The sequence below is a fragment of the Amphiura filiformis genome, chromosome 17 (genome assembly GCF_039555335.1).
Source record: "Amphiura filiformis chromosome 17, Afil_fr2py, whole genome shotgun sequence".
NCBI classification, from domain to species: domain Eukaryota; kingdom Metazoa; phylum Echinodermata; class Ophiuroidea; order Amphilepidida; family Amphiuridae; genus Amphiura; species Amphiura filiformis.
The window spans coordinates 25,744,974-25,771,818 of NC_092644.1; the positions used below are offsets into that span (position 1 = coordinate 25,744,974).

General features: G+C 38.1%; 1 protein-coding gene across 5 annotated transcripts; it reads left to right on the forward strand.

The window, feature by feature from the left end:
• The first annotated feature begins 21,517 nt into the window (after positions 1-21,517).
• LOC140138360 (galectin-3-binding protein A-like) lies at positions 21,518-25,695 on the forward strand. Of its 5 annotated transcripts, none has more exons than XM_072160263.1 (7): positions 21,518-21,677; positions 22,554-22,719; positions 22,992-23,075; positions 23,406-23,456; positions 23,788-23,826; positions 24,385-24,737; positions 25,322-25,695. In XM_072160263.1, the coding sequence occupies exons 2-6, from the start codon at positions 22,554-22,556 to the stop codon at positions 24,735-24,737; spliced, it is 693 nt and encodes a 230-aa protein (XP_072016364.1). In that variant the 5' UTR covers positions 21,518-21,677; the 3' UTR covers positions 25,322-25,695. The 5 variants fall into 5 exon arrangements, with proteins under 5 accessions (XP_072016364.1, XP_072016367.1, XP_072016366.1 ...); XM_072160266.1 differs by having other exon boundaries at positions 22,992-23,030; XM_072160265.1 differs by lacking the exon at positions 23,788-23,826.
• The last annotated feature ends 1,150 nt before the right edge of the window (positions 25,696-26,845 follow it).

Here is a 26,845-nt window from a genome sequence, read left to right on the forward strand (position 1 = left end):
CTTGAACTAGAGCTTTTTGAAATTTTACACATATTGCTCCCTGTAGCCCATGCATGACCTTTGACATCTGGGGTCGATGTTACCGCAGGAAATATTCAAGGGTCATAGGGCATCATTGTATCACGTATGAACCCTGAGGGTGCTATAGTTCTTGAGCTAAAGCTGTTTACCCATATTGCTTCTTGTAGCCTATGACCTTTGACCTCTGGGGTCGTGGCTACCATAAGTTACTTCTAGGGGTCATGGGCCATCATTATACTAAGTATAAACCCCGAGGGCGCTATAGTTCTTGAGAAAGATATGTTTGAAATTTAACACATATTGCCCCCCCCCTCCTGCCCATGACCTTTGACCTCCGGGGTCGGAAGTACCATCGAAAATTTCTAAGGGTCATGGGCCATCATTGTACCAAGTATGGACCCCGAGGCTACTTTGGTTCTTGAGCTAGAGGAGTGCAAAGGAAGCGTGAGAAGAAGAAGGAGAAGTCGAAGACTAAACACAACAAGTACAATATGCCCCGTTGCACGGGCATAGATAACATACATATTTGCAATGGGGTAAGTCACCATTCGGTATCGTATTAGTGGATTTAGTGCTGCAATGAAGATCTAGTATAGTAGGCCTAAGTGTCCCACTTACCCCATTGTCCCACTTACCCACAATTCTGTGCACTTTAACCCCATCTGACTTTTTTTATACCATCTGGATCAACAAAAAACTACATGGTAACTGGCAACACCATCTATCCCGAAAAATATGGTGTTCATGGCCGACGTGAATAAGTTTTTATTGTTAAAACCGTTTCAGCCTTCTAATTATAATTGTTATGGACCTTTGAAATGTAAACGGAGACCGGGTAGATATACATACATATACATACATACAGGCTGAGTCAAAAAGAAGTAAACTCATGTTTGAGGGGCTGTAACTCGCGATCTGTAAAGAATCTGCTAAAAATGAAAATACCACTGGAAAGAGCAAATTCTACACATCTAAATTGAAAAAAAATGTTGCAATTGCTCACAGCAAACTCAAGTTATGCTCATTTGAATACAACCACCCATTTTTGTAGCTGCACACGGTTTCACTTCCCAAGTAGGGGCTACCTATTATATTGATTGGTATGGCACGATATTCAAATGCAAATTAAGTTCTGTGGCAGGTGTGGTTTCGACCAATAATTCCTACATGTTAAAGGGCTCTTTTCAATATGAATTTTACCTCATTGCACTACATTATAATAAAACGGGTCAAATAACAACATGGCACCACAATTTATCGCACGGAAGCACGTTTCTGTCGATGAAGTATCATGAAACTAAGAGTCCCACTGAAGTTCAGCGTCTTTTTCGTTTCCAATTTCCTACAGCTAACCGGGTTTCATGTAAGGGAGCAGTATATAAGAATGTGAACAAGCTCAATATGCATGGGACAGACAGACAGCCGGAAGGAACAGACAGCCGGAAGCTTCAGGCAGACCACGAACTGCTAGATCACAGGTGAACATTGCTAGAGTTAGACATGCGTTACAGCAAGACCAAAGATCAGCTCAATCCTGTATATCCAACATTCCCCAATCAAGCTTCTGCCAGATCGTTCGTAAAGACTTGAATTGGTATCCCTACAAACTATAGTACCGTCACATGGACTTTCTTAAATACCAATTGAAAGCAAAAGTTGTCTTTTCAACAATAAATCCTGTTGGCACTTTGCTGATTCGTCGAAATTGAAATGGATGAAAATCAATCAGCCGTGTGCAGCTACAAAAATGGGTGGTTGTATTCAAATGATTATAACTTTAGTTTGCTGTGAGCAATTGCAACAATTCTTTTTTTAATTTAGACGTGTAGAATTTGCTCTTTCCATTGGTATTTTTATTTCTAACAGATTCTTTGCAGATCTCGAGTTACAGCCCTTCAAACATGAGTTTACTTCTTTTTGACTCAGCCTGTACACAAAAATATTTATAAGGCGCTTCTTACAGAGCGACCAGAGCGCACACAAAAAAAGAGAAAACAAAAATACGCAAAAAATATCAACATTCTGGATACAAATGACATTTAAGCATTTTTTGAAAGAGTGAAGTGATGAAGCCTCCCTGATGTTACGTGGGAGGCTGTTCCATCGATTTGTCACCGATGCATTTTTTACCAACACGAGCTTTTAGTAATGTGGTGTCTTTGGAAGATCTTGTCTTACAACCAGTTGAAGGTATTTCTCTATGAGAGAGTAAAGCACATAAATATTGAGGAGCATTACCTCAGTTGTAAACATTTATAGACATACATACAAATCTTGAACTTGATTCTATATATCACGGATAGGCAGCCAAATGGAGGTTATGCATTAGAGGCGAAGGGCTTTCACGTCTACAATCTACATGCAGTTGGCCACATGCCATACACCCTCTGATTATTTTGCGAGATTAAAGCGTAAAGTTAGTGGGTGGTACCATGGAGCTATCATATTCGTGGAGGCGCAATAGATTACGTAACACATTGTTCCTTTGTACCGATTTGATTTACCGACAAGCTATATTCATCGAGAGGTACCTTTTTGTTCAGGACAAAAGGGTTCCGCCATTAAATCAGTTCTAACCTCACAACGTATTGACGCTTTACCAGGCAGACTACTGTCAATAAGTGATCAAAAAAAATAAGCAAGGAGCAAGTGAGGGAGTGAAGGTGGGGTCGAGGGGTGAAAAGAGGAGAAGCGGATGGTGATCGAGATTGGAAGGGTGGGGAGGAAGACAAAATGAAAAAAGAAAAGAAAGATGTTCCCGAAAATATAAATTTCAATAGAGGTGGATGCCTGCTGTCAATCGTGGCTGGATAAGACAAGATTATAGAATACCCACAGTGTGTGGAACACCGGTGTTTTTAGTGGTCTAGCGCCCCTCTCGTTTTTATGTCCTCGCACATAAGCCAAACCTATTTATTATCAGATTGCAAATTCCAATTGTAACGCCAAAAATGAAATCAATCAATTACGCTTCCACAACGGAATTCTTTGGTGTTGCATATTATCACACACTCAAGTTTTAAGGTGTATTTTGGGACGAAAATAATTCCCCTTTTATTAATCATATGACCGGTTTGTGCGCGATTGCACGAACAAGTATACATACATGCCTAAAATCACCCAGTACTTCTTGGCAACACCCCGGGCAACACTGATTTGTGTATATTTCAATGCTAGGCTATACCATAGATGAACTCCTGGATGGGGCAGCTTTAATTAGCATGAGGCCGCATTGATAGGTAAATAGCGTATTGTTATTTAAATTTGCGCCCAGACGTATTGAGGGCGACAGTCATGTTATCCAGACGGAGAATGGCTGCATATGCCGGGCATGTCAATTTGCTGAGTGAAGGCTGATAATCACCTTTCTGTATAGGTAATAAGCTAGTATATTTCGTGTACCAGTTGGTTATAACAAAAAATTAGTATCATATTAAATATATTAAATGTATAAACTTTGAAATTTACATGAATTTGAAGAGCAGAGCTTCGAAATGTAGCTAAGTCAGGTGATGTGAAATTCTGCTGCGTGACCCCCTCTGCGTGGTAGAATTATATTCATAAAACATTGAATTTAACAGATATCATGGGTAGCCAACCACGATTTATCAGCATTTAAAATATATGTTAAGTAACAAAGATAAATAATAAAGAGTACAAATGGCAATTAACTAGTAAACAAGCCTGAAATCTTAAAATGTTGCCACGTGATTTCCCGAGCACATGATATGTTAACATGTGACCACTATTCAGATTTACCGTAAATATTTGGAGTATGCTTGCACATCATGCACATACACTGTGCATTTCTTTACTTCCGTATAAAATCAATAATTCATGCTGGGAGCCAAGTAACATTGTCTGCTCAGAGCAGAGTGGTATTTTATTTTACTTGAGAGCATAATAGAAATACATAAAGACGAATAAGGCGCCATGATGGAAGGTCAGGTCGGGTATCAAAGGTTATTATAACTTAAATACTACTTGTATTTCCCACCTTGCCTCTGTCACATATTTCCTTCATATTATTGACAGCAAGTCCTAATTTTGACTTTGCTATTGCAAAATGTCATTTCATATCAAATTAGTAGACTTTCTTTGAAAAAACATATCACTGGTGCCTGATGGGAATACCCGTCCGCCATTTCATTAAACCGGATCGTTTTCGCCTGTTTTGTGCCCAGGTGTATTGGGGGCGCGCTATACTCTCATTGAACAGGCAAAGTTCGCAAAACTAACAACGTTGTTATTTGCCAAACTCAATTAACATGATCCAAGGGGTCGAACATGAATTATTCATAACGAGCTATAACGGATCGATAACTGGCCTCACTTTCTAGCTAGTAAACCAGCTGAATTTTTCATAGATTTTGCGTTGCTAATAGAACAACCGTGAATTTAGTGTCACCCCCTTGGCTATACGTCGTAGAAGTGACGTCATAATCGGATTAACTACCATAGCAATAGATGAATACAATTTTTGAATAGACCGCCCTGCACTACAAGCAGATTGCACTAATCACCTGTGTATGTCAGCAAACATAGATTGTATACAATACCGCTCTTTTCAAAGATACTTATCTTACAGGTGCGAGTGATCAGCTTTTCTTTGAAATCTATATGGTTCAATGCATCGGTACCGCGTGAACCTTGTAGTGCATGGCGGTATAGACAAGATTGTATTCATCTATTGCTATGGTAGTTAATCCGGTTAACTACGTCACTTCTACGGCGTATAAATAATCTAACATCGATATCGTATGAATATTAACGAGCTATTTGCATATTTTGCCTGCCACTCTGCAGCTTTTAATGCTTTAACAAACATGGTATGGTGACAGAGTATGGTGGCCTCATGTGCTGTACAGTTTATATGTCAGGTTTTATTTGCATATTTACCTAAAAACCATTATTCCATTCTGAAGCTTATAATATGCACAATACCAATGAGCATCGAACTTAGTTGTATAATACTTTGTGTCCTGTTATTTGCATATTTACGACACCTTTGTTGTGGGTGCCACCTTAATTAAAAACCGCATAATTCTAGTTATACTTGAGCCCCTGGGGCCGATATGGGGAAAAGATGGACAAAAGGCACAACTACGGGGCAGGGCCCATTAGTGTGCCACATATGGACTATGGGGCCCTAGTAGTTTTGTCGCTAGCGTTGCAAATGTGTGAGGAAGAATAATATATTATAATATATAATGAATAATAATATGATCCATATAAAGTATAACAATATACACTGCATTTTCAATGCGGGTAAAAAAAAAAAAAAAAAATAAATAAATAAATAAATAAATAAATAAATAAATAAAAATAAATAAATAAATAAATAAATAAATAAATAAATAAATAAATAAATAAATAAATAAATAAATAAATAAATAAATAAATAAATAAATAAATAAATAAATAAATGTCAGTTTCATGCCAGCAGTTTGCTGGCAATCATCAGACTGGTGTAAAAAAACATAATCAAGTCCACACATAATAACAAGAGAGCAAATATTGATTACAAATATTGATTACAAACAATAAAACTTATTGATTACACTACTAAATAAATAAATAAATAAATAAATAAATAAATAAATAAATAAATAAATAAATAAATAAATAAATAAATAAATAAATAAATAAATAAAATTGGTATACTACATGGAGGTCTACGTGGTTTCAGTAAAATTCCACTCAGCCAACGTAAACATGCTGAAAAGACCATACGTTTAAATCATCCCATTTGTTTTAATGATTGTCATTATCTTGTTGTTTTGGTTGTATCAACAGCAATTTGGTGAATATTGTATAAAATACTGGTACTGTCGTTTAACTGTTACTATATTGTTTAAAACAAATTTAATCATTATTATAGTTGAATAAAAAATCAATTATAGCAATTTGGTGAAGTGAATATCGCTAAATTGTTTTAAATACTGGTATACGTACAAGGACAAAATTCAAACAATAAGTAAGAGAACATTAAATTCAAGCCCATTTAAAAATTCTACGAAGTTGCTTTAATAGTTTTTTAACTATTCTTTGGTGCAGGATTTGTTTATTATACTATTATTATTCCTGCAGTTAAAATTACATGTAGGTAAAATCCGAAAAATCTTGTTTCCAGCCCGATCTATATAATTCGTTGTTATGTTATCACGCATGCGCGGATTTAGCGGGGGCGCAGTCGGCCCGTGCCCCCACACTTTTGGCGGATCCTAAAAAAAAAAAAATAAAAGAAGAAGAAAAGAAAGAAAATGGAAGGAGGGAAAGAAAAGAGGAAAAGAAAAGAAAGAGAATAAAGAAAAGAAAGAAAAAAGAAAACGGAACAACGTAAAAAGAAAGAAAGAAAAATTTCGAGCCTATAATAAATCTGTAGCCTAGTGAGTATCGTACACCATCAGGGTAGCACTCTCCAGGCCCGGATTCGGGGGGGGGCGGTGAGAGAAGAGACGAGAAAGGGGGAAAGGAGAAAAAGGGAAGAGAAAAGTGAGGAAAGGAGGGGAGAAAAGGTAAAATTGCACGCAATTGACTAGGCCCATGCCTAAAAAACAAGGACCGTTGGTAACCGTAGCGGTCGCTGCGGGACAAGGAATTCAATTGTGCAGTTACGGTGTCTTTGAAGCAGGTTTAAGTTTGACCCCTATTTTGACCTGTACCCCTCTGTGAGCTTAACCTTTGAGGGCGCTCATCTTAAAATAATGCCAGAAAGGGTATTTCCATCCACACCAAAAAAAAAATCAAAATCTGAAAATTGTGTTCGGAAACCAATTTCGGAAACTTTTGAAGTCCAAAAACGATTTTCGGGAAAAATGCGTCTTGACATCAAAAGTGTTCGGAAACCGATTTCGGACACTTTTGATTTCCAAACAATTTTCGGGGAAAAGGCGTCTTGACATCGAAAGTGTTCGGACACCGATTCCGGACACTTTTGATAGCCAAACAATATTTGGGGAAAAAGCGTCTTGACATCGAAAGTGTTCGAAGCCGATTTCGGACACATTTGATGTCCAAACGATTTTCGGGAAAAAGCGTCTTGACATCAAAAGTGTTCGGACACCGATTCCGGACACTTTTGATGTCCAAACGATTTTCGGAAAAAAAGCGTCTTGACATCAAAAGTGTTCGGAAACCGATTTCGGACACTTTTGATGTCCAAACGATTTTCGGGAAAAAAGCGTCTTGACATCAAAAGTGTTCGGAAACCGATTTCGGACACTTTTGATGTCCAAACGATTTTCGGAAAAAAGCGTCTTGACATCAAAAGTGTTCGGAAACCGATTCCGGACACTTTTGATGTCCAAACGATTTTCGGAAAAAAAGCGTCTTGACATCAAAAGTGTTCGGAAACCGATTTCGGACACTTTTGATGTCCAAACGATTTTCGGGAAAAAAGCGTCTTAACATCAAAAGTGTTCGAAACCGATTTCGACACTTTTGATGTCCAAACGATTTTCGGAAAAAAGGCGTCTTGACATCAAAAGTGTTCGAAACCGATTTCGACACTTTTGATGTCCAAACGATGTTCGGGAAAAAAGCGTCTTGACATCAAAAGTGTTCGGAGACCGATTTCGGACACTTTTGATGTCCAAACGATTTTCGGGAAAAAAGCGTCTTGACATCGAAAGTGTTCGGAAACCGATTTCGGACACTTTTGATGCCTAAACGATTTTCGGGAAAAAACGTCTTGACATCAAAAGTGTTTGGAAACCGATTTCGGACACTTTTGATGTCCAAACGATTTTCGGGAAAAAAGCGTCTTGACATCGAAAGTGTTCGCAAACCGATTTCGGACACTTTTGATGTCCAAACAACTTTCGGAAAAAGCGTCTTGACATCGCAAGTGTTCGGAAACCGATTTCGGACACTTTTGATGTCCACGCGATTTTCAGGAAAAAAGCGCCTTGACATCAAAAGTGTTAAATCCCCTAATTTCCCTTAATTCTTGTCAATTTCCCTTAATTCACCTGAATTTCCCTTAATTCTCTTCAATTTCCCTTAACTTCCCTCAATGTTCCCAATTTCCCCTCATTTTTAACCCCTCATTTTCCCAAATTTCCCTTAATTCTTGTCAATTTCCCTTAATTCACCTGAATTTCCTGAATTTCCTTAATTCTCTTCAATTTCCTTAACTTCCCTCAATTTCCTTCACTTTCCCGAAGTTCCTTAACTTCCCTCTATTTGTCCAAATTTCCCTAAATTCCCCTAAATTTTCCCCAATTTTCCCTCAATTTCCCTCATTTTCCCAAATTTCCTTAACTTTCCTCTATTTCCAATTTTCCTCAATTTCCCTCATTTTCCCAAATTTCCCTTAACTTCCTCTATTTTCCCAAATTTCCTTAATTCTTGTCAATTTCCTTAATTCACCTAAATTTCCCTCAAATTCCCTTAATTCTAACTTCCCTCAATGTTCCCAATTTTCCCTCAATTTCCTCTCATTTTCCCAAATTTTCCTCTATTTTCCCAAATTTCCCTTAATTCTTGTCAATTTCCCTTAATTTACCTGAATTTCCCTCATTTTCCTTAATTCTCTTCAATTTTCCCAAATTTCCTTAATTCCCCTCAATTTTCCTCAATTCCCTCAATTTCCCTTAATTGCCCACAATTTCAATTAATTCACCTGAATTTCCCTTAATTTCCCCAAAATTTCCCTTAATTTCCCCATTCCCTCAATTTCCCCACTTTTCCCAAATTTCCTTTAATTGCCCTGTAGGCCCTCTCCTCACCAAGTACCATAGCCATGCGACAAACGATGTTGATGCAAATAATGCCAGAAGAGTATTTGCATCCAAAAAATCTAAATTTCAAAAATGCAGAAAATTGTTGAAAATCGTGTAATGCCCCTTTAATGACCTAATTAGCATATTTCGGGACGAAACTCTTTTCCAGTATGGGGCCGGTATAGGCCCTCCCCCTCACCAAGTACCATAGCCATGCAACAAACGATGTTGACGTAACAGCATTTTTTAGCGTTTGTTACTAACGGACGGACTAACGGAGAGACATGGTGACTTATAGAGCTGCTACCCCCAGCTAAAAACGCACAGTCGGGTCGATCGGAAGTAGGTCCTATAATATAATAGGCTTGCGATTCTTTTAGGCATTGCTTGAAGGCGGATCCTCGTCCTAAAAGCATGTGAAAATTACTGCAGGCCAAGCGAAATGCAGAGCCCGTCACATCACATTTTACCACCAAAACTTCATTGATCCATGCATACTTTAGTATAAATTGCGAGTCTGAAGTTTTTAAATTGAGTTCGGGCCATTTTTTCTGTTTAAAATATGTACCAAATGGCTTTGATTGGACCTTCATTTTGCAAAATTGTCCAACTTCGTCAGACACCCCCTTGCGTAGTGGATAAACAAATGACCATTTTCGTTTTCCACATTTGCCAATTTAGGCCCTATGTTTGACACAATTTATAGGACTACAGGGAAACTTGTCTACGAAAGGCTTCATGGACCGTCATTTCACAAATTTTCGGTTTTTTCAAAGTAAAATTTTACACACTAATAGTGCCAAAATGGTCCACCAAATCACTTCAATATTGGGTCTTCATTTTGAAATTTTTTCCAACATCTGAGGGGGGAACATCCCCCTCAGACAACCCCCTGCGTAATCGATATAGGCCTACAAGTGGCCATTTTCGCTTCTGCTTTCGGGCATTTACCAATTTATGTTTAACATAAATTATTTTTATAGGCCTACAAAAAAAAAGGCTTCATGGACCACTAATTTCACACATTTTAGGCACTAAATTTTACACACTTATAGTGCCAAAGTGGTCCACCAAATCGCTTCAAGTAGGTCTTCAATTTGCAAAAATGTCTTACTTCTTAGGGGGACACATCCCCCGGACACCCCCTGCGTCGCGCAATATTTTACCATAAAAATAAAGCCAAATTTTTCAAAATTGGTTTTGATTTCAGTGTAATTAAAACAAAAATGGGCCAGCAAAGTAACGAAAATACCCCAAAATAGGCCCGTTTAAGCGTGTTAAAACCCAGGAGCTTCGGCCCCGGAACCCCGCCAGGATTTCGCCCTGGACCCCACCAGGAGCCCTTAAGCGGGCACCTGCACCCCACGCCGTTATGACGCTTCGCTCGCTACGCTCTATTGGGTCACATATACAGGAGTGCCCCCCTTCCTCGAAATCCTGGATCCGCCCCTAAGACCGAATAGAATTCAAGTGCAAACCATCTACAAGCTAAAATAGCTTTTCTTGGTAGTCCAGTGAATCTAAACAAATGATTATTTAGTGGCATGACATGGGCTGTTGTTGAGTAGTTCTTTCATTGTCGACAATCATCAAATCTCAAGATTCGACGTAAAATATTACGTTCAGAGACCATGTTATACGTCGTATATTTACATCAAGATATTATTACCCCATATCGCAGCATCAGAATATTGGTATTGTAACGGAAAGATAATCTGCAAATAGAAAATTGATGCAGTTATTTCATGGTAAATAATGGCGATGTTAAACTTATCTCTAACATTTTAATGCAGGCCTTTCCATTTGAGGCGAGCGATCGCTCTCGCTCGCCACCGCTCGCCCAAACTCGATTTCTAGCGAGCGATTTTCCACTCGCCATAGACAATTAATATCACTCGCTGCGAATGTCCCAATATCAGCCATCGAATCAGCTAATTCAGCATTAAATCGAGTGCTCTCTCCAAGCGGAGAAAGTCACAAATTTTAACGCGCTTCGCACGCATTTTGACATAAATACCGTATAAAGCTCTACTTTATTATTATACGTCGTATTTGAGAAAATTCGACCACTCGCCTAGCTTCATGCTAGCGAGTGATTAACCACTCGCCTTTAAAAGGCCTGTTAATGGCTAGTTTTTGCCGACAATTGGTATATGCTTGTTGACAATCTGGAAAATTGCTTTGTGGAAAATAATATTGCTCACTAGAAATTGAGTTTGGGCGAGCGGTGGCGAGTGAGAGCGGGATCGCTCGCACCAAACGGCAAGGCCTGTATGCTACGAAGATCTAAAATGGTTAGAGGAACCACAGGGTTAAAGTTTCCAGGCCTGATTATTTTTAATACGTAGGGGTTGAAGGGGAGAGGTTAGGCGTCATTTCATATTAACTCGTTAAAGTTCATTAGAGTACTTAAGAGCTACTTAAAATATGCAGAATAAATGCACTGTTTTGTTTTGGAATCGAGTTGTAGTGTAAATGAAAAAGAGTCCGTGCGGGCAAAAGACGACTCTTTGTAAGAATATTTGAAGAAAAATATATATTAAATATTAAACATTAACTATTATTAAATAGAGAAGAAGTAGCTCTATTATTGAATAGATTTGCATTAATATAAAATGACTGATGCCGGTTCCAAAAACAATGCATAAGTTTGAAAGATGCTTCTTCATTGCATATATCAAATGATGTTGAATTTTTGAAATTTTATGAGAGAGAATTCCATCTTTAATTGCATTATATAAAATGTGGAAGCAGCAATTTGGATCATATTAAACCTACACATGCTAGCTGCGTCTCGCACCGTACCGATGAAGCTCCGAAACCCTTTTAAATTGTCCTTACAAATAAGAAGTATTGTAAATAGCTTTAAATGAATCATTGAAAATTATAGGAGCCTGGCATAAACAGAAAATGTCCATATATTTTTCAAAATTTAACGACGTGTAATGAAAACAATAAGATACTAGATGGCACAGCTGTGTTTGAGCAAACACGAATATCTATGCCCTGCTCACAACCAAAAACTTGGTGACCATCATGTGGAAGCCCTTGTTAAAAGCTATAAGTACATCATAAGTAGCATCCTCGTAGCACACAGAGAAAAAAAACCGGTCAATTGGGCGCCATATCCAAAAGTTGGTGACCGCCTTGTGGAAACCCTTGCTATGATAAGCCTTAATTGATATAAGTATCATCCTCATACTAGCACCTAAAATAAAAAAGCGTCCAATTGGGCGCCAAATCTAAAACAATGGTGACCACCATATCACCCCCTTAAAAACCTTGACAACCCTTAACCCACCCTCCTTACACCCATTAACACCCATTAACCAACCACACTCCATGTCCCACAATGACAACCTTTTGAGCTGGTGTAATATATCAAAATGCCTACACATTCAGGGATAGACCCTTAGATTATTTATGTGTCTTTTATCATGCAGTATCTTTACCCGCAGACATGTGCCCGTGTCATGTGCCAATATTGCGTAACGTTAAAGGTTGATACATTTCTTTGACTTCGAAGAAACTGTGTGATTCTATGGCCTAGCGGTCTAAGGCGTTGTGGTTTCTAAGTTGCTGTTTTGGGCGTCGCTTGTTCGAAACCGTGCGTCTAATTTTTTGTCAAGTGATTAGTTTCCTTGAATCAGGCAGTCATTATTGCAAATACAGGTAGCTGCATATTGCGCTACACTGTGTTAAGAGGTCGTACATATTTTGCTGTAGCCCATGACATTTGACCTCTGACGTCGGGGTACCCCAGGAAACATTTAGGGTTATGGGTCATCATTGTACCAAGTATGGGCCCAGAGGCTACTTTAGTTCTTGAGCTAGAGGAGTGCAAAGGAAGCGTGAGAAGGGGAAGAAGGAAAAGGAGAAGACTAAACAGAACAAATACAATATCTATGCCCGGTTGCACGGGCATAGATAACAAAGTAATCGTACCCTTCTTTTACCCAAATCTCATTATCATTACCATTTTAGTTTCTCATAGACAAAATGAGAATATTTTATCAATTAATTAAGTTGATTTGTTTTTGCTATCGTTAGTATCAGCAAAGGCAATACAAAACGTGATCAAGCCTAAATGAGGAAAATATGCATACAACTCTTAATGAGATTTTACTAATAGAGTGGTACCATATTGTTCTTGTATTTTATTGTTTTTAGTAAAAATTCAAAAGATAATTTTTGGGAACCATATGCCCAAATTTGAGAGGTATAATTTAATCATAATCGTGAATATAGTATAACCATGATAACTTGTATATTTGCTTGATAATATAGTAAATCACAGCTTGCAAGATAGAAAACAATTCAAGAATCCAAAGTTATCCTTAAAATATTTTCGATATTTTATAATTACCTATTACTATGTGTTGCTTTTATGCACAAACAAAGGCAATTCTGATGAAAAGTGAACAAAATGTATACTTTTAACAAGGAACATGTCACGTGTGAAGAAAATGTTACCAATAGACATCAGTATCACAGCACTTCTATAGTTGCATGATGTTGATTTTGTATTTTCAAATTTAATTATTTTAATATGGAAAAACAGTGGGATGATCGACGGAATTATTTAAATACACACGACGGCAAACCTGGTGAAAAAAGAATTCGTGTAACCTTTTAATATCACGCAGCACCAGAATATTGGGATTGTAATGGAAAGATATTCTGCACGAAAATAGAAAACTGATGCAGTCATTTCAATGTAAATAATGGCGATGTTAAGGGATCTGGAATGAGCGTTTTGAGCGTTTCGACAGTATTTTTTTGTGGGACATGAGAGCACATCAGACATATCAAATTGCATTCTGAATACGAAGAATGTCTTTCTGATATCAAATAATGTTCATTTTTGAAATTACGATATAATACAAATTTTATGACAAATTATTAAAATTTGATATTTTTCACATTTTGATATATAACAGTCCTCGAAGTAAATTTTATAAATCTAATGATATATTCTTAAAGTGTATGTAGCTGGGAGGAAAAGCCGACGATCAATTGAAAATTTTGGCCTTTCATGTTGAAGATATGGATTTTTCCCCCAAAAGACCTATGTTTTTGGCGTTTTGGGAAAAAAATCCATATCTTCAATACGAAAGGTCAAAATTTTCAATTGATCGTCGGCTTTTCATCCCACGTACATACACTTTAAGTATAAATCATCAGATTTATAAAGTTTACTTCAAGTACTGTTAAATATCAAAATATCAATTTTTAATCATTTGCCATAAAATGTGTATTACATTGCGAATTTCAAAAATATAAATTATTTGATATCAGAAGGACATTCTTCGTATTCAGAATGCAATTCGATATGTCTGATGTGCTCTAATGTCCCACAATAAATACTGTCCAAACGTTCATACCCCACCCCTTAAGGGATGTGTAAAGCTACTGCAGGTGGGAAGGGGTAAAAAAAAAAGATTGTTGACATTTTGACTAAAACACATGTGTATTTTTGATTTGCCAAACAGAAACTAGCAGAATAATACCTAAAAGTAATATTTTTTAATCATTTTGTCATAAACACGATTTTCCACAATTACTTGTACCTGGATGTGCCTGTTGTCAAGTCGACGACAGACATGCGTAAGAACCTAAGGCCCCGTATCCATAGGCTGTTCCCTTGTGGCGTGTGCCCTTGTTCCTTGTTCACTTGTTCCCATGTGACCTGCCACACAGACAACGAACCTTTGTTTTGCTTAGTGGCCGTACGTATCTATAGGTTGTCTGTGTGGCAGGTCACATTGGAACTAGTGAACACGGAACAAGGGCACACGCCACAAGGGAAAAGCCTATGGATACGGGGCCTAAGGTAACAAATATAAGGTAACAACAAAATAGGTGATAGGTATGAATGATCGTGGAATCGATCTAGAGACCTGTCTCATTCAGCGTGTTTATTCGCTGTAGAAGTGACGTAATAAATCGAATTAACTACCATAATAATATGAATACAATTTTGAGTTTCGCCCTGCACTATAAACAGGTTGCACTCATCACATGTGTATGTTTGCAATCATAGATTGAATACAATACCGCTCTTTTCAAAGATACTAATCCTACATGTGCGAGTGATCAGCATGATATCATCCATGGATGACTGTGAGTGGATTATGATCTGTGAAGTTAAGCACAGGACATACTGTGATACACAAATATACATCAAAATGTTGCAATGCTAAAAGCAATGCAAGACATTCCTTTCAACTGTGGAGTAATGTCTTTGGTGCTTCTTAAACTTCTTTGAGTAAAAAAAAAAAGGAAAAAAAAAAAGCGAAGTGATTTATAGTGCGTGATTTATAGTGGCACAACGCCTCGACTTTGATCCACAAGCCTCAGCACACTTTACAGGTTGTCGCTGACCACTACGTTCCCACATCATTCCATAAACCATTTAACAACTATTCAGGGACTTTGCTGCTTTAAGAGCGCACACCCTAGACATTCCACAAATAACCATCGCAACCAGGATCAGCTCCCCGAGTTTCGTACGGGTTACAAAGAGACAATAAGCAGTAAGTTCCTTTTCCAGGGGAATTACAAGCTAACTCAATTTTTAGTAATAGCATATAGGGTGATCAAATTGATCTTCGCCCTCTTGCATGAGAACATCACCACAGCCTACATCACTAGCATCAACTGCTAGTTTAAACTGCTTCTGAAAATCAGTTGCTGATAGCACAGGTGAACTCATCAGAATCGACTTGATTTTGTGAAATGCATTCTCACATTGCTCTGTTCATATGGATTTGGTATTCTTCTTCAACAAATCAGTCAGAGGCGATGCTATGTCCGAAAAGTGTAGAAAGAACTTTCTGTAATATCCAACCATGCCCAGAAATCTCATGAGTTCTCTTTTGGTTTTAGGTGTGGGGTATTGCTCAATAGCCTCAACTTTGGCCTTGATGGGTTTGACCTGACCTTGACCTACTACATGCCCAAGGTATGTGACTGTGGCATGGCAAAACTCACTCTTTACCAATATTCACTGTCAAATTTGCTTCAGACAATTTCTGAAACAATTGATGGAGTTGCCCCATGTGTTGTTCCCATGATTGCCTGTAAACAATCAAATCGTCAACACACGCCTCGCAACCATCTATATCAGGCACGATTTGGTTTACCATTCTTTGAAAAGGTTGCTGGCGCATTTTTCAAACCGAATGGCATAACCTTGTACTGGTAAAGACCAAATAGTGTACAGAATACAGAAATTTCTTTGGCCCCGGAGTGGGTTCTCCCTTGTTGAAGGTATACGGGGATGTGCCACAGTTTTGGGGTACCTTTTCAGCAATTTTGGTATATCGATGGGTGGGTTTTTAGTGGAGACCAATGCGCCCATTCGGGCGCATTTGGGTGCTTTTTGGGTGCTTTTTGTGAAAAATTGATATACTGATGGGTGGCAAAAACAGCAAAAAGTAGGTATAGAGAAAGTCAGCATCCGAAAGTCTGCGTGGCACATCCCCGTAATTTTTTTCTCGAAGAACCCCCCCCCCCCCGGTCTTTGGCACGGTCTGTAAGTGGGACCTGCCAGTACCCTTTCAAAAGATAATTTGAGCTTAGAATTTCATCTGAGACTAGCATATAAACCACAAACTCATGTATCTGATTTCCCTGTATATTGCAATGCTATAGTTATTATAGTTTCAGTTGGATGAAATATTACAAAGCAAAGGCATAGTAACAATACTGGTGGGCTTTGTTTCCGAATTGAGAACAATAGTCTGCATATTGTTATGCAGCATTGTTATGGTAAATGATAGTACAACTCATTGTTGCTAATGTCAAACTTGTCAAAGTGATTGTGATTGTATGATGAGAGCATGATATAGTGTCCGCTTCATTTACCTACGTCATCAGCCAAACGGGGGGAGAACACGTACGCTTCAAACGGGGAAGAACACGTACGAGGCTGAACTTTACCCACACATCGGCTCGGGGAAAAATAATTGCGTCCAACGTCCAGGAAGTGTTGCCTTCATATTACTTGTCTTACGATATTGGCTGTTGTCGCCTTACAATGACGTCGGCCACCATCGTCTGGGTTATGCTTTCCGGGGAATAAACTAATTCATAATTAAATCATCTCCATCATCATGCATCTTTTATATTTTATACAAATAAAAAGCACCCCACCCACCCCCTCAATATAGCCTACGCCTAGACCTCGGGGTGTAATAGAGGTTATCCACTTTACTCATGCGTGACTTTTAAAAAAGGCGCTGGTTCCCGTAGTATTCCTCATTCAAACCAATTCAATGCATGACCTCGGAGTTACCTGCATGACTTTGGCGGGCTATTTTGAAACAGTTATTGTTGTACATGCAGGTACATCTTTTGAAAGTCCTAAACAAGGTATAGTAGTCGCTAATAGGATATGCAGCTTATAGAACGCGGATAACCTCTATTAGAGAGCAACAACTGTCGCCCGCGTTGTTAATAAACTCCTCAACAAAAGTTTCGAAAGTTTTTTCAAGCATCTGTATCTCCAATTATTTGTGACATATTCATATCGTGTTGCATATCACTGGATAGCTACAATACTCCCTTTACAATGACACCCATTTGAAACAAGAACATTTTTCACGGCTGAGTACATGCCTTGTGATTGTAGTGGGGTCTCAAAATGAATTTGCCAAATTGACCATTATTCTGTGCAGCAAGCTGCAATCCCATAACTTCACAATCTGGGACCTAATGCAATCCTCCAAGATAACACCGCTCGCCCCACATAGCCACGGTAGTCAACGACTACCTACAGAATATGGGAGTAGAGTCCAAATGGCCTGCCATCAGGCCAGACTCGGGGGCCAGACCTCAACCCGATTGAACACTTGTGGGACCAGCTTGATCGTGCTGTGCGTGCCAAAGAAGCCCATAGGCAACCACATTGAATGACCTGCGACGAATCCTTGTGGAAGAATGGAATTTCATCCCACAGTAACGTGTAACCAGGTCGGTGAGCAGCATGAGGAGAAGGCCTGACTATTGTGGCTGCCTGTGGTTTTTCCACCCGCTATTGAGGTTGGTGGCTAGCTTTGTTTGAGCACAGAATAATGGTCAATTTGGCAAATTCATTTTGAGACCCCACTACATTCACAAGGCGTGTACTCAGCCGTGAAAAATGTTCTTGTTTCAAATGGGGTGTCATTGTAAAGGGGAGTATTGTAGCTATCCAGTGATATGCAACACGATATGAATATGTCACAAATAATTGAGATACAGATGCTTGAAAAACTTTCCAAACTTTCGTCGAGGAGTTTAGTTATCCGATACTGTTAGCACAATAGGCCATTGTACTTATGGTTATTATAGGCCATTGTATACTTATGGTTATTATACCCTCTTGTGTCCTCCCAGCACAATAGTGTTATGATTGCAGACCAGTAACGTTCATCTTCACTTTTTAATCCCTTGATTTTTGGTTTCTGAACAAAAGAGAAACCAAAACTTATGATTTTAAATGAAGGACTGTACCCTGATTTTTTGGCACAGTGCTAGCACTTAACTACTACCGGTATGGTTATCAAGTAATCATGACCATTAGAGTATTATCCAAATGTCTCCAGAACTTTATCCATATTACTAGAAATATGAATTGCTTGATCACTTTAATCATAAGCATTCTAGAATATTCCATGTACAAACAAATGGAAACAAATCTCAAAACAAGTGAAAATTAATGTTTGATGACAAAATACATAAGTTTTAATGAATATTATGGAATATTTTGGGGGCACATAACAATATAGCAAACTTTTCATGCTAAAGATTGGACCTAAGATAAAATACACCTAAATTAAGTGTAAATTCAGTGTTAACCCGCCCATGGCGGAAAAACTCATCATAGTGAAATGAACAAATTATATAAAGTTTGTTTTGAATTTCTCCAAAACATGTCTTATGGACTTGGGGCGTTTCTTTATTCAGGCATTTTATTCAGGTATAGTATTTTCCTTGGTTATGCGTGTAGACTTTTAAAATATGTTCAGATCCATCCAAAGTGGCCCATACTGGTTAGTTGGCATTTTAATTTAATTTTAGCAAACAATCCTGGTAATTTGTTGAAGTGAATTTTAAATACTAGTACGTACAAACATATTAAATATAGATAAAAGCGTAGTAAAATCAATCGCATCAATTTCTAGCGCTGTCAACCATATGGTTTGATTTGTATTATTATTCTAACACTATTAAGTTGAATAAAAATATAATTACAATCAACAATTATGGAGGTGTAGGGAAAATTGTGCATACTGGCACGCATAAAAATATAGAATTTGCAAACACAAGGAAAGGCAAGCAAAAAATTCCAACACATTGTAATCAATAGGTACCATTCTATTCTTATCACGCTTGGTCCTGTGTCACAACCTGGGATACCTTTGTGTTACATAGTGAAAAAATGAAAAACATTTTACCTACACATCTCATTTGAAGTGGTTCATCCTCCTGAGCATTTTGACACCTTTTTTTTATTATGGAAATCGGTTAAAAATAAGAGAGTGCGGGCAAAACAATCACAAAGTAGGGAGGATGTAACCCCACCTCCTTTTTTCACATTTACAATCATTCTGAGCAAGTATTGGTCTTTTAAATGAACTTTTGTATTTATTTACTTGGTTTAGATGTCTGGGAGTTCATTTCGACATTTTTTTACTAGATTCAAATTTTTAATGGGGGTTTTAAATCAAATTTACGAAATGAATCCCTCCCCCCAATCCTCATCCCCCTAATCCTCAGCCACCCTTGGCACATTTCATGCCAAACATCTTAAGAAAATAATTGAAAAACATTTTAAAACAGGATAAAAACATGGGTAATATAGAATACATTAGCCTCAATTTAAGACCTAATCGAAGTGAAGGAATATCAAGAGGCAGTGTTTTGAAATCCAAGCTGCACATCAACATGTAACAAAACCACCTTTTTGAGTACCCCAGTATATGACACAAGATCGCTTATGACTTTGATTTATCTTGTCGTAAGGGCTGGGGTATGAACGTTTCGACAGTATTTTTTGTAGGACATGGGAGTACATGTGAGATTTTTAACAGTCTTTAAAGTAAACTTTCTAAATCTAATGATATGTACTTAAAGTGTATTAAAGATATACATTTTTTCCCCAAAAGACCTAATTTGTTTTTGGTGTTTTGGGGGTAAAAATTAATATCTTCAATACGAAAGGTTAAAATTTTCAATTGATCGGCTTTTCATCCTAGCTACATACACTTTAGGTACATGTCATTAGATCTAGAAAATTTACTTCGATTACTGTTAAATATCAAAAATATCAATTTTTAATCATTTGCCATAAAATGTGCATTACATGGCGATATTCAAAAAATCAAAATTATTTGATATCAGAAAGACATTCTTCGTATTCAGAATGTAATTTGATATGCTGATGTGCTCTCATGTCCCACAAAAATACTGTCCAAACGTTCATACCCCAGCCCTTAATAAAATGAAAATTACTTATTCAAATATCATTACTGATGTAAACATGTAATAGGGAGGAAACAATACTTGGTATATATTGTAATTGTTTTTGTCATAGAGGGTCAAAGATGTCTCAAGTTTGACTTTATATTTGAAAAATTGCATTGATCATTTCATAGCGAGCGTGTAGAAAAATTCAAATATCACAGATATACTAGCAACGCCTCCATAGTCAAGACCTGTTTCCCCTGTGAATTTTATCCTAACTTGACTGTATAGCAATCAAGTTAGCTCAATCGATAAGGGGTTCGACTATGGTGCGAGAGGTTGTGGGTTCGAACCCTGGCGGTGCCTAGTACGCTCTCGTGGAAAAAGGAGCTTGAAATTCCCCTGGACAAGGAACTCACTGCTAATTTGTCTCGTTGTAACCCGTACGAAACTCGGGGAGCTGATCCTGGTTGCGAAGGTTATTTGTGGAATGTCTAGGGTGTGCGCTCTTGAAGCAGCAAAGTCCCTGAAAATTGTTTAATGGTTTATAGAATGATGTGGGGCCATAGTGGTCAGCGACAACCTGTAAGGTGTGCTGAGGCTTGTGGATCAACGTCTAGGCGTTTTGCCTGTGCGTGGCGCACTATAAATCACTGCGCTTAAAAAAAAAATTATGTTGTAAAGAAGGCTGAAACAACGCCGCCTTTGTAAAACGTACATAACTCGTAAACAACAATAAATCAAGCAAGTTTTCAAAGTTTATGATTTGGAGAATGAACTGCTGCAAAACATCAAGGTGTTATTTTTCAATAATATATTGATTTAGATAATGAAAATCGATCTTTTTGGCTGCCTCGACCAACAATACTTCTGCGTCATATTGACATTTACAATAATTATGCATAATTAATAGCTCTCGCACGCCTACATCACCGCCGTCAACCAATCAGGGCATCAGAGGCTATAACATGGATAAGGCAACTGACTCGTCGTATTTTCTCAGTTCTGTGTCATATTGATACAGTTTTCACTATGGACCACAATAGCCTCATCTCAATGGCATAGTTCAATAACCTCAATTGAACAATCAAAGAGCAAAATCTGACCTCATGTTGCAGAGTATGAGTTTTTGTACTAACATTTTTGAAGGTCATTCAATGAATGTGCAAATGTATTGCGGTTAAAGAACTGTGCCGTGATAGATGAGCATGTTGTGGATCCTAGTGTTTTACAATCTGCATCATTGAACCACTCTCGCACACCCACATCACCGCCATCCAATCAGAGTAGACCCTAGACACTCTGCAAAAGCGTATGTTAACCAGAGTTATTTCCTCGACGTGTTACAAATTCAGTCTATACTGTCCTGCAAACAACACGTTGCCAATCAGCTCTTGTGAAGTATTCGCCTGCTGAACAGCAAATCGGAACTTTTCACATTCTTGTCAACTTAGAAGTGAGAGCGCATTACTAAGCAAGGTAAGTGCTGCAAGATATCTGATTTCCTTGTTCTATACTAGGCTAATTGCATTTTGAGTTGGAATGAATTCTTTATCATGTTTATGTAAACACCTGTATGTTATAGATGAATCGATAACATAATATGAATTTCTTCGGCATTTTAATATTATATATTATTGGCTGATTACTCGATGTATCCATGCAGTAGACGTGTGACTCCCAATTCAGGAATCCCATTATGCATCAGTGTTATACCATATTCTTAAATTTCAACCATTTTTGTCATATGGTGCACATCGCACCCCAATAAACCCTCCTCCGGAAATCAAATGCGTGTGGTCTGCTAGTGTTTGGACAGGTCACCTTGTCGACCCTAAGCAAAACGCCGAACCAGCACCTTACTATTACTTTTTTCAGAAAAGCAAACAAAACATACAAATATTTATCCCCCTTTTTTTGGGGGGGGGGGTCAATTCCAAATTTTATTTGTATGTATTGTTTTGCATTTAGAACACAGCTAAAACATTGATTCCTTCAAAAACACCGGCGATATTTAAAAAAAAAATGCTTATTGGTAATCCCACAGAAATTATGTAAAATAATCATCAGAATCATATGCAGTGCAATTTGTTTCCCACATCCCATCCTAAAACCCCGGGCCTAAAACTTGGGAGCGCTACCAGTAAACAACGAAAGATCACCGACAATTCCATCAGTTGGGGGAAAAAGTCAAATATAATAAAATGTTCAGATGCTTATCCCGTGAATTCACTTTGATTCCTCGTGCCTTACCGGCTAAAAAAATCTGGTGCTAGCACTTTATTCCATTTATAGCCATTGAACAGTATAATTTGTTTATATGCAATCTTTTTTACCACTCCTATTAATTTATAGATGGACGTTTTCAAAATCCGTAATGCTGTGCTGCTTTGCATTGGGTTTGCTTTGCTCAGTGAGGTCAACAGTAATCCTAACCCGGACCGCGGCCAAACCGCGACCCGGCCAGACCGCGGCGGCGGGATCGGGAGAAACCCCAACGGCATGAACGGGGGAAACAACGGTGAGTAAACATCGGTGACGGTAAGAATAAGCTACGGGCTTTCTTAGTCTTTTTCTGGGTGATTTTACCAAAACTGAAATGGTGAGATATAAAACGGATTGAAAAATGTTTTTTCAGATTTAAATGATTAATCCTATTACGGATTCTGCTTCTAGGTGCTTGTGCAAATGTAATTTAATTTTCACTGTATAATACTAGCTACATTGGAGGCACACATGCGCACAATGATATAATTGTATTAATTGTACGTATCAATTATAATTGATTTCCAGCTAATATCCAGGTTCCGACTGAAGGGCCCGCTGAAGGGGGTGAGGTCCCGATCCAGGTCCCGACTGAAGGGCCCGCTGAAGGGGGTGAGTAATGTATTGCAAATATCACTAAATACTACGGGAAATTTTGTTGTACTTTGTAAATATGAGCCCCGCTTAAAAATAAAAAAAAAAAAAAAAATAGAAAGGAACTTAAAAAAAACCCACACAAAACGGTAAGAACTATCGGTGTGAAGTATAGATATCGTGTTACAGTGGCCAAAATCAAATGCATGCAATAGCTTGTACATAATAATCCTTGTTTGTGCAAATGTAATTTAATTTTCACTGTATAATACTAGCTACATTGGAGGCACACATGCACACAATATATAATTGTATTAATTGTACGTATCAATTATAATTGATTTCCAGCTAATACCCAGGTCCCGATCCAGGTCCCGACTGAAGGGCCCGCTGAAGGGGGTGAGTAATGTATTGCAAATATCACTAAATACTACGGGAAATTTTGTTGTACTTTGTAAATATGAGCCCCGCTTAAAAATAAAAATAAAAAATAAAAATAGAAAGGAACTTAAAAAAAACCCACACAAAACGGTAAGAACTATCGGTGTGAAGTATAGATATCGTGTTACAGTGGCCAAAATCAAATGCATGCAATAGCTTGTACATAATAATCCTTGTTTGTGCAAATGTAATTTAATTTTCACTGTATAATACTAGCTACATTGGAGGCACACATGCACACAATATATAATTGTATTAATTGTACGTATCAATTATAATTGATTTCCAGCTAATACCCAGGTCCCGATCCAGAACCCGACTGAAGTGGGTGAGTAATGTATTGCAAATATCACTAAATCAAAAGTGATATGACTTAAAGTGATTTCAATTGAGGTGGTCGCATAGTACTTAGCCAAAATAAATGTTGTTTCATGACATCCATGTTCATTTGCAGCCTGGTTCATGTTGTTTTAGACGTGTCAGTGCATATTGACGTATTTATGTCGACTAATGTCGTACACATTTACCACTTGTCTTTGTTGAACTGAAAGGCTAACCTTTAATATATCAAGCCTTGTGTAAAGGTATTAATCCCTTTATAGGACCTATATCATTCCTCTTGTGTGTCAGCTTTATTTGGCTAAATATTTGAACGTAATACCGTTGCCATGCTTCCCTTTAATATAAGTAAAGTGTAAAAATAATTCACATTGCTATTATAGGCTTAAATCACTTTTACATAATGACTACTCTACCAATATTTAGGAACACACAATTACGGAAGTGACACAGCTTTATTATACTAGAACAGTTAATGCAGACTGTTTGTTATTTCCCACACAAGATATCTTGTTCCTCACCCAGTCTTATTTTGGACCTCTTTCAGACGTCCGTCTTGTCGGTGGTAGCGCATCACATGAAGGCAGAGTGGAAGTGTATCACAATGGCATGTGGGGTACAGTGTGTGATGACAATTTGGCCTATTATAGCTATGAGTATTATGCGACTGAGAGTGCCAATTTCGCAACGGTAGTTTGCCGTCAACTTGGATTTTCATCTGGTACTGGTGTTGTCAAGAAAATGGCTTATAATTTCTTTGGAGAGGGAAATGACCCCACATGGTTAGATAATGTGTACTGTTCAGGATCAGAAAGCAGATTAGATGAATGCAGCCATAACGGATGGGGAGCACATAACTGTGATCATCATGAAGATGTAGGGGTGATTTGCGACATTTAGGTAAGTGGCCTACGTCTGCTAATTAAGCTTAATTAGATCACGGTTAGCTGTCGCATGGTTGGCACTTGATTTGAGCCCCCTGGTCCTACGGCCCGGTCATGACAGCGGCACAATTTACGAGAAGTCCCGGTCTACACTTTGTGTATATTATCATCCGCGGGTATACTCATGCACGTCAGAGAGCTTTGAAAACATTTCTCAAAGGAAAAGCACCCCCTTTGTAGCCGATTTCGCGATTTTTTCGCGAAATTTTCCGTCAATAAACACGAAGTGAGGCGGGGACCGGGGAACAAGAAATGATGGCAACAATCCTCGCTCTTATATGTTTTATATCATTTTATGATGAAAACAGTAAATGTTAGCCAACATAAGACATTTCCACAGTGACATGTGGATAATGTTCTGTTTTATCCATCAAATATAATGTTTTGTTTGATTTTGGGGGTATTTTTTGGTTTGTCTCCATTGTTTTTTGTGTCATAGCGCCATGAGCATATTTTTAATTGATCGGCGCTTTATAAGTTTTCATTATAACATAATTTATATTATTATTATATTATTATTTTATTATATTTAAATTTCAGGGGATGAGTGACATGTCACGGTAGAACCATGGACTAATCCGATCTGTTTTTCTTAGTTATTAATCTTTTCTCAGACTTGACGCACGAAACACGAATCGCCTGCGAATCGCGAAAATCTATTGACAGCACCGCTTTTCGGGCGGAGCGGTTAATAGAATTTCGCGGTTATAAATCTTTCTAGAGAAATCGGAGTCTGAGTACAAAATCTGGTTTTAAACTAAGAAACAACATGTCCTACTCGAGGCTACTCGTCGGACTACCACGGACATCTTCCGCTGAAACTACAGCGCATTATCATTAAGTCTTTAACAATTATTATACTATATAGTCTTCTACACTGACCATAAGTATTGAAACATCCTCAAAATAGAGGTTTTCGGTTAAAAATGAGAGTGTTGCCGGAAAAAAAACTACGGGGAAAGAATGCAGGACTGTCCTGCATTCTTCCCCCCGTAGTTTTTTTCCGGCAACCACTTGCGGATAACAACTTTTGTGTGACTGCCGTCACCCGGAGCGACACACCATATTAACGAAACGTGTTTTCCTTCTCCGAAGGTAACTGTGGGGGATATAACGGCCTTACTAGTAGTGTATTTATAATCAAAACCTATTGTCTCAATATTGAGTGCAAACACCACAAGGTCATACTCCGCTCCGCGATCCGACCCCGGAGATCCGACGCGCCTCAAACCTCTATTTTGGTGACGTTACGGCCAAAGTGTTTATTAATAAGTAAAAAGGATTTTTAAATATTAAAATATACAGGGCGTATCTCAAAATAATGTTATAATTCCAATAGAACGCAATGAATTGCCCATGGCTCAACGTATAAAAATGGAACCAGGGAAAGTTGGGCATGTCCCAGCATATTTATTTTGACTCAAAATATTTTGAGATACACCCTGTAATATATAATCACTGGATAAAGGTAAAGGTTAAAAGGTTAAAGGTTATACAAATTTGCAATTTTTGTCACTTACGATGCGGGAGCAATCAGTACTACGTGGCCCTTGATTTAATCCTGTTATGTCACCCTATAATCATGTTGACTGTTTAAGTCGGTGCGCTATACAATATTGTCACGATCAGATCAGCAAATACAGTTTTCTTGATTTTTAAAACTCCCATTATAGCATGCATGTGTAGTGTTTTCTGTCATCAGTACGTGTTATCATTGGCTAAAAAGACGAGATCCGGGCAAGCCCTCTTTTCTCAATAGCAAAGTGCTTACTGATAGACCTCTTATTTGGAAGGTAGGCCTACCGCCAGTGACCGTAGGTTATATAACCTGTGCATGTGACACATGCACTGAATGATCACTTTCAATGTATTACTGACTGCTCCCCTGACATTTTATTGGTGTAGGGGATGAAATCAAAACTCGACCGGCGGTTAACCGCCGTTTCCGTCCGGTTCGGTCCGGTTGCTATTCTTCAAAACAATGGCAACCGGACCGAACCGGACGGAACCGCCAGTCGAGTTTTGATTTCATCCCTAGGGTATATCTAGTCCAGTTGTAAAATG